The 13335-nt window shown below is 36.4% G+C and overlaps 1 protein-coding gene across 2 annotated transcripts; it reads left to right on the top strand.

The window, feature by feature from the left end:
- Window positions 1–218: 218 nt before the first annotated feature.
- Window positions 219–3591, top strand: LOC114167218 (PHD finger protein ALFIN-LIKE 1-like). Of its 2 annotated transcripts, none has more exons than XM_028052229.2 (5): window positions 219–514; window positions 601–633; window positions 1201–1423; window positions 2279–2411; window positions 2950–3591. In XM_028052229.2, exons 1-5 carry the CDS (start codon window positions 424–426, stop codon window positions 3199–3201), a joined length of 732 nt encoding a protein of 243 aa, XP_027908030.1. In that variant the 5' UTR covers window positions 219–423; the 3' UTR covers window positions 3202–3591. The 2 variants fall into 2 exon arrangements, with proteins under 2 accessions (XP_027908030.1, XP_027908031.1); XM_028052230.2 differs by having other exon boundaries at window positions 229–514; window positions 2279–2399.
- The last annotated feature ends 9744 nt before the right edge of the window (window positions 3592–13335 follow it).

Raw genomic sequence — 13335 nt, 5'->3', positions numbered from 1 at the left:
ATTTATTTAAATCACAATTCTGTGTGTTCTATAATCATTGCAATTGAAGATTCTTTTTAATTAATAATAATTTCACATAAATTATTAAGATTATTAATTTAGAAATGTTTTAAAAAGGGATAAAATTTCAATATTCCGCATTGATTTTTCATTTACCGTTTAAAAGAATGTAATCACTGAATATAAAGTATAATAAAAATAATTTGATTGTAGCGTTATTCACATAGACACGCAGGCATACACTCTTTCACTCTGTGTTGTTCTATTTATTATTTTCCTCTCCAAATTTCAGCCTCTTTCTCTCAGTCCCTAACACCATCACATGCACCCGCGATCCCTACGATCCCTTCCCATGGTCTCGCCCCTGCACCCAAGCCGCGCCTTCTAGAACCTTCCTTCAGATCTCAATTGCCCCTTCCTTTCATGCAAATGGCTTCCACTCCCCGCACCGTCGAAGAGATCTTCAAGGATTACACCGCCCGAAGAACCGCCATCGTTCGCGCTCTCTCTCAAGGTCCTTCCTCTCTCTCTCACACTTCTCTTTTTCTCCTTCCAATTTCAGTCATCGCCCTAACACTTTAGGGCTTTTTCTTCTCTCAGATGTCGATGAATTCTACGGACTCTGTGATCCAGGTACAGCGAACCCGCGGATCTGAATTCTGTTTGCTTTTGTCCTCCACTTTACGTTCCGAAACTGTTTTCCTTTACTAATTTTCGAATTGGGAATTTTTTTCTCCCTGTAAATTGAGCAAGTTGACTTTTTTTTCTTTTATCAGAATTTGAGCGAAAAAAACATATAATAAAATAAAGTCAAACTTTGACATGTCCCATCCACATGTTTTATAACAAACGAATAAATAAATATAAATTTATTATTTGTTTATAATATTTGTAAATTGGTTAACAACCTAATTATCATTATTCAGTTAGTGATTTAAGCTGGTTTTGGGTTCCTAGTTTGTGTATGTGTAACACTTAAACAGTGAATGTGTTGTTGCTATACGTAATCGGATAAATTTGGGAAAGGTTAAGGTTAACTTGGGTTTGTTCTTCTGTGACTCACGATTTTGATTTGGGCTTAAGATTTGAATTTGATATGACTGAGTTAGATGTGGTAGTTGTTATGGTTTTCTGTGACGATTACTGTTAATTTTTGTTGTTACATTGAGTTCGAGGTTTTACTGGTTTGCTTGTTTTAAGATAAGGAGAACTTGTGCCTCTATGGACATCCGAATGAGACTTGGGAAGTGACTTTGCCAGCGGAGGAAGTTCCGCCGGAGCTTCCGGAGCCTGCGCTTGGAATCAATTTTGCTAGGGATGGCATGAATCGCAGGGACTGGCTTTCTCTGGTTGCTGTGCACAGTGATTCGTGGCTGCTTTCTGTGGCCTTTTATCTTGGAGCTCGTCTTAACCGCAATGAAAGGTACAGTCTATCTTTGGTTCGGGTGTGAGCATGTGTTGAGTATTTAAGTTGGTTTTTGCTCGGTCTGTGCAATGCTGATGCCCAAGTGCTGTGTGTAATGTTGAAAACTGGGGTCTTGTTATTATAATTGGTTCTGAGATGCATCAGGATCGTGATGGGTGAATGTTGTTGAAGAAATAATGGTTTTTAAATTAACTGGAAATGAATGTAATTTATTTGTGCGCTGTTGTGATTCTGGATTATTTTATTCAAGTAGTCCTTTTATTAGAGGTCTCTTAAGGCTATCTTATCTTCTAGATTCCCTCCTCATCCAAAAGAGTAACAATTCAGGAAACTTATCATAAATTTGAGGTTGGTGGGAGGGATTACCATCGTGCGTCTTTGAATTCTTATTATGTAATTTAAGTTCTATATTTTAGCTCACGTATTATTTCAAGTAAATTCATCGGTGCCTCATTTTCGGCATTCGTGTTTTGTTTATCTTTCCCACTTACAATTCTGAGTTGCAAAGGGGATTATATCTTAAGCTGCAATAATATGCTTTATATTTTAACTCAATAATTATTTCAAAGCAATTCATAAATGCCTTTATCTTTCTGCAATCGTGTTTATCTTTCCCTCCGACATTCAATTTAGAGCTGCAAAGGGCATTATATGTCCCAAAGATACTTAAGGGAAATATAACGAACTGAGTTTAATTATTATTTGAACGGCGGAATATGTATATGCTGTTGCTTTGGTTCTTGGAAGTTTTTCCTTAGTAGAATTCCTGTTCTCATTTTCCATGACATCTTCTCTGAATCGAGCCTATAATCCCTACTTTCTATTGATGGTTCCATAAATTCCTTATGGCAGGAAACGTTTGTTTGGCTTGATAAATGATCTTCCTACTGTTTTTGAAGTTGTGACTGAGAGGAAGCCGGTAAAGGACAAGCCCACTGCAGACAGTGGAAGCAAATCTAGGGGCAGCACCAAGGTTAGTGTTGTTGTAAGTGTATGCATTTTATTTATTTATTTATTCTATGGTCGGATCATCTGAATTTAGTTGATTAGCACTTCGTCATGGTTAGGTTATACTCATGCATTATAAAAGTTTGTATGGAAAGTAAATCTATCAATGCCACTATATCTTCTCAAGTTATTATGGTACTAAAAATTAAGCACAAAATTAACACTTTATTGAACCTAATAATCGACTTGGTTATTAATTTTTAGTACAGTCAAAAACTGAAGCGGGCCTTTAAAGTTTCTGGATCTTAATCTTTTTATAGAACTAAGTACAGAATCTGTCACACTGATGTTGCCACAATTATGTTCTTCTCTTTGCATTATGATAATAAAAATTACTATGTGTGTGAATAAATGGACTGTATTTTAGAAACCCTTTGACCATGAAATCTGTTTCATGTTGCAAATACTTCTAGTGAATAAATGATTTTAGAAACTCTCTGATTATGAAATCGGTTTGAATCAAAAGTTGTTAAACCTTGCTGCTATATGATGCTTGCTTGTTCATTTATCTGCAGAGATCAAGTGATGGGCAAGTTAAAAGCAACCCGAAGTTCGCCGATGAAGGATATGAAGAGGAGGATGACGAGCATAGTGAAACCCTGTGTGGGAGCTGTGGTGGAAATTACAATGCAGATGAATTTTGGATTGGTTGTGACATATGTGAGAGGTGGTTCCATGGTAAATGTGTGAAGATTACCCCTGCAAAAGCTGAGAGCATAAAGCAATACAAATGTCCATCATGCAGCTTGAGGCGGGGCAGGCCCTAAGCGAAGCCAATCTGAGAACTGAATAATGCTGTTTCATGGCCGACAAGATACTGTAATATTGTTGCATCTCCTACAGAAGTTCGTGTAAACAGTATAGTATCTATGTCTGATCATAATCTTTCAGATTAAGTTAATTTCTTCTACCCAGATTAATCATCAGTGTATGTTATATAATTTATAGAATAGGATTACCTTACATTCTATTTTGTCGATTAATCTATATTTTGCTTGTTACCAGGTGTATGTATGCTTATTTTTATTTGTATCTGAATTCTGACACAGAGGGTAGCTGGTAAAATACTGAGCTGTGACCGACCATTCCTGGATTCTTCTAATTGTTATAGCTATTGTGTTACTGAATAGGTTAATCAAAGGCTTTTCTGTGTGTTATTCTATTTTTACATTACATACTAGTCAGACTTGATATTAGACTTACAAGGTTGTTTGCTTTTATATAATGTTTGTATTTTCTTTCGGAAAAGGATTACCACCAAAAGGGTATTGTTTTCATGGTTTATTGGTTTGTAAATTTGGGAATTTTACGTGTTTCTCACTAAATTAAATTTCGTTTCGGTTCTTATAGAAATGTTGGCTTATGTTCTGGTTTCTACTATGTGCTAGCACTGGTTAAGTGAATAAGTGTATTCTTTTTTTTTCTGGTTTTCAACAAATGTTTATATTTTGTTTTGGCATTTAATTATTTTTTATTATCTTTCACCATAAATTTTGTTATTGTTTTGGTCCATGTTATTAGAGGTAATTTACATATTGAAACTCAATTGATTTATTGAGAACTATGTGGTTCCTAGTAGTATCAAATCATAGTACAAATCTTTCTTTCTTTTACTTTTGTTCATTGCATATTTTGGTATTGAATTATGGTCTAGCTGTGCATCACTGGAAGATATATTGCAAAATTTTCACAAAGTTTGAAAGTACAATTTAATCGTCTTTTATGTTTTTGGCTTGCTTTCACAATTGGTATCAATCCTCTACAATGGTAAGCATCACTTAATGTCTAAAGGAAAGGGAAACCATAGCCCTGGTTGAATCAAATAACAACTTACAACAAAAGAAGAGCACGCCAAGGGCCTCCATCCTTAGCAAAGACTTTCCATACTAGAGAGACCGAAGAGAAATTAAGTCCCCAAAAGAAGACTAGGAAAAAGAAGAGTTTAACACCATACAATTAACTGTTAAAAATGGGTGTTCAACATTTAAATCACATGAAAAAAAAGTTTTGATGATGCTTCTTAGATAAATTGAGTAGAGAGAAAAGATGGAAATAGAACATAATTGTTTAATCGATCTCAAAACTAATAAAGTCATTGTACAAAAAAACTATTAATAGGATTAGTCATGAACTAAGAGGCTTTGTTAACTGCAAAACGGATCTTTGCTCTAGTAAGAGTAGCAACAACAAACCTATATAGAGTGGGGTCTGAGAAAGTGTTAGCATCATGTTTAAAAAGTTTACAATTAGACACCATTGAAGAAGAAATAGCATGAGCTTCTGCCATATTAGTTTTATGAAGTAAATTACGAATATACTTAGTTTGAGTGATGAGAATTGAGCCATCAAATAAATATTTGACCTTAAGATCAAGAGAATAATCTAGCTGACCAAATTGTTTGAAAGAAAAAGTGGCATGAAGCTAGGAAGGGATATTTTGAATCAAAATGCTAGAGCTACCAGTGATAATAATATTGTCAACAAACACAGAAGATAAAAAAACACCAGATCCATGTTGATTGATAAACAAAGAAGTGTCACAAGTGCTAGAAACAAAGCCTAGTTGTTGAAGAGTAGCTTGTAGATGTGTGAACCACTGTCTAGGGGCTTGCTTTAACCCATATAGAACCTTATTGAACTTCAAACTAAGGACTAATTAGATATTTCAAATCTTGGTGGTTGTTGCATGTACACAATTTCATCCAATAACCCTTTAGAAAAGCATTATTAACATCAAGTTGGAACAATTTCCAACTATGAAAAATTGCAATTGTGAGAATGGTACGTATTATAACTGGTTTAATCATCGAAGAAAAGGTTTCAGGGAAGTCAAACATGAACTTAGTGGAACACTTTAGTTACAAGACGAGCTTTATATTTGTTTATGGAGCCATCGACATTTTCTTTTACTCTAAACATTCGCTTATAGCCAACCACTTTCTTGCCAGCAGGTAGAGAAACCAAATCCCAAAGTTTCTGGTTAATTAAAGCCTCATACTCATGTCTTGTAGGTTTCCAATTTGCATCTTTAAGAGCTTGTTTTACATTCTCAAGCTTAGAATGAGATAATAACAAAGAAGGATGAACTTTGTGTTAGTGAGGAGCACTTTTGTGGACCTGGTTTACATGGGATAAATGTTCACACAAGGTGCATAAACATAATTTGTACCAATATTTAAAACAAGATATCATAAATAGCACGTAAAAGAACGAAACTCACCACCCTAGGCAGATTGGACTTGGTTAATTTTACAGTTCAATTGCAACTCAACTACTGATTTAAAGGTCTGAAAAACTAACAAAGTTTCATTCTTAGATTTATAGGAAAAATCCGCATGTATATAAAAATCGTACCAATAAAGGACACATAATATGTATACCCAACATAAGATGTGACATGTATGGGACCCCACAAATCAGTAAAAATATGTTCCAAAGGAGAATTTACTGAAGTAGACTCATGAGAGGGCAACTTATGAGATTTACCAGCACATCAAGATTTAATGAAAATATAATCAGCTTTATTATGCAAAGAAAGATTACATTGCTTGGATACAAGACTCGTAATATGACTACTAGGGTGGCCTAATCTATTGTGCCACAAATGAAAACTAGTAGTGTGAGAAACAACCTTATTTACAGTACATAACGCAACAAAAGCTAAGGTTGCATGAGCGAAAAACAAGGATGGTAACTACATTGTGGATGAATGAGGGAAAATACGAACATTAGTGAATGAGTAGAGTCCATCAGGTCCTACAACTCCATGAAGAAGAATTTTATTCATTCCTTAAGATTAACAAGACACTTCAGAATGAAACTCAAAGAAAACAAAATCATCTTTTACAATCTGACTAACACTAAATGTAACACTTTAGGCAGATATTACTTGGTACAGTAAAATATAATTAAAATAAAAATCTGATATCTTTCCCAAAATACAGAAAAATTTAAATCTTTAACAACAGTCTAAAAAACACCAATAATTTGTAACAATCCATTACAAGTTTTGAAATTCAAAACCAACTTTAAAATAAACACATCCGATAATATAGTTGATAATAGAGTTCTTTCGAAACCCCCCCAAAGCTAGCCTGCATCTCCCCACCTATGCCTTGCCAGCATCACCTGAAACCACATATGTTCCTGTGTGATAAGGCCACATGATCATCACACAACCACAAACAAAAAGGGTGAGCTTAACAGAATAAAACATACATATATACCATGGACACCTCCCCCAAACAATTTATCATGACAACATACCCAATCACCAGCACAATCAAACCCATCGTTATCCTACTTAACTAGAGTTTTCAGGATAGCACACCCATCTATGAACTTGCCCGCTCATAGTTCAACCTCTACAAACCTACCTACTCTTAGTCCAACACACGTGAGCTATAACCATATACGAACCTCCCCTGTTGTAAAACAATCAAGTGTGGACGCAATCCTAACGAACCTCCCTACTTGTAATTCTCACACACTAACACCACCATTACGAACCTCCTAGTTTGTATTCATCACGCGTCTAATCCTCACTTATGAACCTTCCTGTTCGTAAGATATTCAAGCATATCATATCCATAACCCATGATGAGGAACCCATAGGATTCATACCTCATCACTTACCACACATAATCACACTTTTAGCATACAAGAACAGGTTCATGCATACAAACCATCTAATTGTATATTTCTAGAGTTAAAGAACACCTATCCTCATGACTCAACATGACTCAAACCACACTACCACACATCACATGCCTCAACCGTACATAACCACACATACATTCGTCAATTTAGACAATGTCCACAAATGAAATTATCAAAGAACCATTCATGCTCATAGTGTAACTCAAAAACAGAAACCAAGCACTCATACAACTCATTCAGAATCATAAGTCACCAAAATAGTACCTGCAACATTTCATTTAATTTAGTCCCTCATACCAACCCAAGTTTAACATACATACCAAACTTTCATTTACACCACATAGTCAACATCATCACATTTTCATATATTTATATGTATTCAACTCATGTCTAGTTAGCTAATTGACTTCTTAACGAATTATGTATTAATACGTATCAAGACTAAAATTACAGAATATCCTCATGGTACATGGTACATAAAACCACCAACCCTCCATGTATCGCCTGGTGGCTCATGAACACCGCCTGACAGTTTCTAGGCAGAACCTAGAAAATGTGACCCACAAACACAATAAATTCAGGGAAAGACACACTTGTTCAAGAACACCACCAAAAACACAAAAGTTAGAAAAAAAAACTCACAGTACATGTCCCCTTACCTCTTTTCTTTTTGCTCTACCCTTGCTCACGCTAAAATTGGCCTCCTAGATGTTTCTTCTTGCCTAGAAAAAGCTTTAATCTTCAACTCTAATCATATCTCACAATACTAAATGATGTGGGACTAAATAAAGCTCTATAATACTAACAATTCTCACATTTGCAGTTTTATTTACATTACCACCTAGTGTAGTACTTTCATGATCAATTTTCTTAAACGCCAGTTGAGGCAATACAAAGCCTCAACTTATTGGTTGTGATAGTCTTGGTCAACATATCAGCTAGATTCTCTACACCTAGAATCTTTAACAAAAACAAGTGTCCATCATTTATCAAGTTTATGATAAAATGATACTTTAATTCAATATGCTTGCATTTAGAATGAAGAATTGGGATTTTAGCAAGACATATAGCACTTTGATTGTCATTGAACAACATAGAGTTATGTTGCTCTTTTCCTAATTCTTTTATAAGGTTTTTCAACCATATCATCTCGTTCCCTGCTTCTAAGATAACTATATACTCAACTTCAGTGGTTGAAAGGGAGACTTTTCCATAAAGTTTAGACTTTTAACTGATAGTTGTACCATTCAACGTAAAAATGTAACCTGTTGTGCTCTTTCTACCATCCAAATCACCTCTCAAGTGTGCATTACACAACCCATGTAAAGTGAGATTATTTACCATTGCCAATGAAAATTTGGTCTAGTCCATCAAATTTTTGCATTTGTTTAATATTTAGAGGTTCACAAGTCACATGGAAACTAGCACTAGAATTTGGTATCCATGAAGTCTTATCTTTACCTTGAGAGTGAGATTCCATAACCATGGCACTAAGACCAACAATGGTAATAGATTTAGGATTTGGATTTACCAAGTATTGGACGCTTTGTAGGAACTAGCTCAGTAATGAATGGATTGTTATGTGGCTGGATCAATAAAAGACAAGGATTCATGTGGATGGAAAGATGTATCAGACATGAAAAGACAAAAAATGGTTGTATGGCCAAATTTCAAGGAAATTTGACACTGAAAGTTAGCAAACTTTCCACCATGACCTCGTGTTGAACTACTCCCTCCATGATAGAAGCCACAAAAGCCACCTCGATGATTACCACCGGCAGAGTAAAAGCCTTAAGTGTAATTGAGAGAAGGCGTGACTAAATATTATGTATCTTGGACATATCTAGTTAACCTAGTCTCATGACAATATATCAATCCTTCAATTTTTTCTATAAAAAGAGTGCGCTTCTTGCATTCAATGATAGATACCACTAGTGCATAATCTAAAAGAACTACTTGTAAAACGATGTCAACATGCTCTTCATGACAAAACCTACTCCAACGAGCTCATCAACATAGTTTTTAATTTTCAATAAGTATTGTTTCATTGACTTTGAATCAAGTCTAACAATTCTTACAACAATATGTAATTGTCTAGCTTGAGACTTTGTTTGAAGGTTGAAATACTCATGAATCTTCTTCCAGACTTCATAAAAATGATTACAACCAAGCACTTTGGATAAAAAAAATAGAAGTAGTATATTGTAGCCAAAGATGAAGAGTTTGATCATGAACCTCCTAAGCTTCATACTCAGGATTGACCATGCTGGCCAAACGATAAGTTTTTGTGAGATAACATGCAGGAACCCAAGATTAACAATAAACCTCGACAATTTGTGTGACTTAATGGTTGGTTCAACATATTGTCTCCAATGCAAATAATTGGAATCATCCATCTTTCTCGCTATCAAATTATGGAATGAAGGTAATGCGATGAGAAGAAAGCACCAATGAAAGAAAAGGAAGACGAGTACGAATAGGACGCAAGCAGTGAAACGAAAGCCAACACAAGCGAAGGAAATCACGATGAACAAAGATAAGTGAAGACAAAGCCAAATAAGCATAATGAACAATATAGAAAGCACACATGAAATGTGTACTAGTACACCCTTAACACAAGGGCTAAGTCTAATACCTTAAGTAATGCACTTACTTCACTAATCAAATATCCCAATTTGATTACAACCTGAGTTCAATCTCCCTATACACAACAAGTATCAACCTGTCCAAGTATCACAAGTATCAATGTAACATCCCTAGGGAATATTACTAATTTAAATAAATCAAGAAAGGAAATAAAATAAAACATCACGATATTATTATTCCCAAAACGCGGGAAAAATTTTAAACGTTTAAACATCGCCCCACAATATTTAAAATCATAGTATTTAGAACTTTACAATTTCAGAAAATCCAGAAAAAAACCATAAATGATATTCATAAATAAAATCCTAGCGTAATCCTAGTTACACCCTCACTCTGTCGCCTGAGCATCCTCAGCATCACCTGTATCCACATATGCTCCCGTGTAACGAATCACACGATCATCGCCATACACAAACAAAAAGGGTGAGTTGAGAAATAAAAATAACATATATACATACACATATATTAACCTTAGGTAATTCATACACCCATCTAATTCAACCTATTTAGTTCTTGGCCAAGACCTTAACCCCAAGGCTTTTCAGCCTTCAAATCACACAAATGGTTAGCCTTGGACTCGGGAATATGATGCTCACACGAACTTGCCTGCTCGTGGTCCTGCCTCTACGAACCTCCCCACTCGTAATCCTGCTCTACGGACCTACCCGCCCGTAGTCCAACACATGTGATCCACTAGCCACGTACCTCCCCACATGCAGCATCTCTCAAGCGTGAGCACGGAACATACGAACTTACCTCGCTCGTATCCCCACACGAGAGTAACTGGATATGAACCTCCCCGCTCATATCATCACATGTTAACCACCATCCATGAACCTACCCGTTCATGGTACAACATCTCTCGATCCAAGTATAGCATTATCGCTTAAAGCAACGTACACAAGTCATAATCTGCAACACTATCGCCTGGCGCAGCCCCAAGCGCCGCCAGGCGAAACCAGTGCAGACCACCTAACGGTTCCACATCACCGCCGAGCGCCACAACTCACAAGACATCCATGTATCCTACTATAGCCTGCCGGTCCACTCCACACCGCTAGGTGCTACACCAGTAATGTGACAGTACTGGTTTTAGGTACTCTAATTCATTTCCTAGAATTCAACCATTCAATTCTAAAACATCTAGAAATCAACATACACATTCGAGCTAAAACATATATTCAACATGTCTCGGCAAGCACTACCAAAAACATACTCATCAATCACACATCTATACATTTATATATATACATTCACCAATCAAGGCCATATCAGCACTTGAGTACACATAATCATCCATTAGTAATCATACTATTAGGGAATTCAAACAACCAATCATGCGTAATGTATATCTACCTCTGTAGTTATCTGATTTTAATCTCCACCGTTCAAAGTGAAGAACAATATGTTTTGAATCACCTTCCAAAATTTCACCTAAATCGGACGGTTAACGAATCGAGAAATGCGGTTTTACGAAAACTACGCCAGAATCAGTAGCCTAGCGCCTCGCGCTACAAAATTACCGCCGGACGGTTCCTGTTCTGCAAAAATACGAAAAACAACATTTTTCGTGAATCAGAACACCACGCACCACTGGTATGGCGAACCTGCGAACCTTACCCCCTTCACAATAACTCTGATTTCCATCAATTTTTGACTCCATAGGATACGATCCTAGTTATTGGGATTATGGTTCATCCCTAACGCTTCCCATTCACGAATTCATTAACATTTTCCATTTAGATTAGTGTCGTTTTCGAAATCCCGAATTCATCAACCCTAAGATAACCTTCATGCAATTTTCTTCTCAATTAAACCCCAATTCCATGAATTTCCAATGAAATACAATGTTTAATCATTCTTAAAGATTAGAATGCGATTTCTCCCCGATCAGAAACCTCCCAGAACCTGTGAAACATCAAGATCGAGCCAAATTTCCAGAATTGGTATGAGTGGCCTGGCGGCTTTGAATGCCCGCCAGGCGGTTTCTGGAAAATTTCTAGAAACCCAGAATTTCAAATGTGACAACCATTTTCATACATATACATGCCATTCATAAAGCAATTAAATTTAAAATGCAAGACTAACGAGTTAGAGCTCCCCTAACCTGGAATTCGCACTCCAATTGATATTCTAACCCTTTCTTGATGATGTCCAAGAGCCTTCCTTCCTTGCTGCACGAATTTCAGCTTTCCCTTCTTTTTTTTCACGTTCAAGAACACTCCCTCACTCACTCTCAATACCCTCTGCTTAATGATAATTCCAGAATCCTTCTAACCAAAACTTTCCTAGCTTAATTTCATGTATTTAAATAGAAAAACGAATTTATCACTAATGGAAGTTCATGAGCATCGATTCACATTAACATGGCGCTTTAATGGTTAATCAAGGCTCATAAAGAGAATGTTTTTTAGCCCTCTAATCTACCTCTCTTGGCTGGTAGGGTTTCTAAACCCTTTCATATCCATGCCAAAGAAAAATTTGGCAAAAAGAGAGTTAATTAGTTCTCAGCAAGGCTTGAACCCACAACCTTCTAATTACAACACCAGTGTATAACCAAATCAACCAAATCATGTTTTGTGATAATTCCTAAAATTTTAGGATTATATTATCACGTCTCACCCTCAAATATATTAACAAAATAATTAAACAACAAACAAATGGCATGCCTAGGACTTGAACCCAAGCTCTCTCATACAATTAAGTACTCTCAATCACTTGAGATAGTACTTTTTCACATCATAGCACTCTACATTAAATGCCTTAAAGGCTTCTTCTACCCGCATTTATTAAATAATTATTTAATTAATTATTTCAATTTCTCGGGTCCTACATTCCCCCGACCTTTAAAGATTTTCGTCCTCGAAAATAAGACTTACTAGGAAATAAGTGTGGGTATGATTGCCTCATGCGATCCTCCATCTCCTAGGTCATCTCCTGAGTAGCCTCATCCCACAACACTTTCACGATCTTGATCTCCTTCCCTCGCAACTTCTTCACTTCCGAGTCGAGAATCTGCACTGGTCCGATGTTCACAGTCAAATCTTCCCTGATCTGAATATTGTTTGACTCTAATACATGAGATGGATCTGCTATGTATTTCCTCAACTGAGATACGTGAAATATATTATGCAGATTCGCCAAGTGCGATGGCAGGACGATTTGATAAGCTACAACGTTAATCCTCCTCAATATCTGATATGACCCAACAAACCTCGGAGTCAACTTCCTTGATTTGATAGCCTTTTCAATACATGCCGTAGGTATCACTCTGAGGAATACATGATTCCCGGCCTCGACTCTAAAGGTCGTCTCCTCTTATCTGCGTATGACTTTTGTCTTCTTTGAGTAGCTCTCATTCTCCCCTGAATCGCCTTGACCTTCTCAAAAGTCTGCTGTAGAAATTCTGGACCCAACACCAAAGACTCACCGTCCTGATTCCAACACAGCGGTGTCTGCATCGTCGCCCATATAAAGCTTCATATGACGCCATGCCTATACTGGAGTGATAGGTGTTGTTGTAAGTGAATTCCACCAATGGAAACATCTCACTCCAACTTCCCATGTGATCCAGCACACAAGCTCTTAAGAGATTC

Source organism: Vigna unguiculata, chromosome 10, assembly GCF_037176805.1.
Source record: "Vigna unguiculata cultivar grain cowpea cultivar isolate G323 ecotype 2 chromosome 10, ASM3717680v1, whole genome shotgun sequence".
NCBI lineage: Eukaryota > Viridiplantae > Streptophyta > Magnoliopsida > Fabales > Fabaceae > Vigna > Vigna unguiculata.
This window is presented reverse-complemented; position numbering and strand designations above follow the sequence as displayed.

Excerpts from the sequence above, each read along its gene's own strand:
- LOC114167218 (XM_028052229.2), top strand. The coding sequence starts at position 424 with ATGCAAATGGCTTCCACTCCCCGCACCGTCGAAGAGATCTTCAAGGAT. Across the intron at positions 515-600 it reads CGTTCGCGCTCTCTCTCAAG|ATGTCGATGAATTCTACGGA; the intron begins GTCCTTCCTCTC and ends TTCTTCTCTCAG. Across the intron at positions 2,412-2,949 it reads GCACCAAGGTTAGTGTTGTT|AGATCAAGTGATGGGCAAGT; the intron begins GTAAGTGTATGC and ends ATTTATCTGCAG.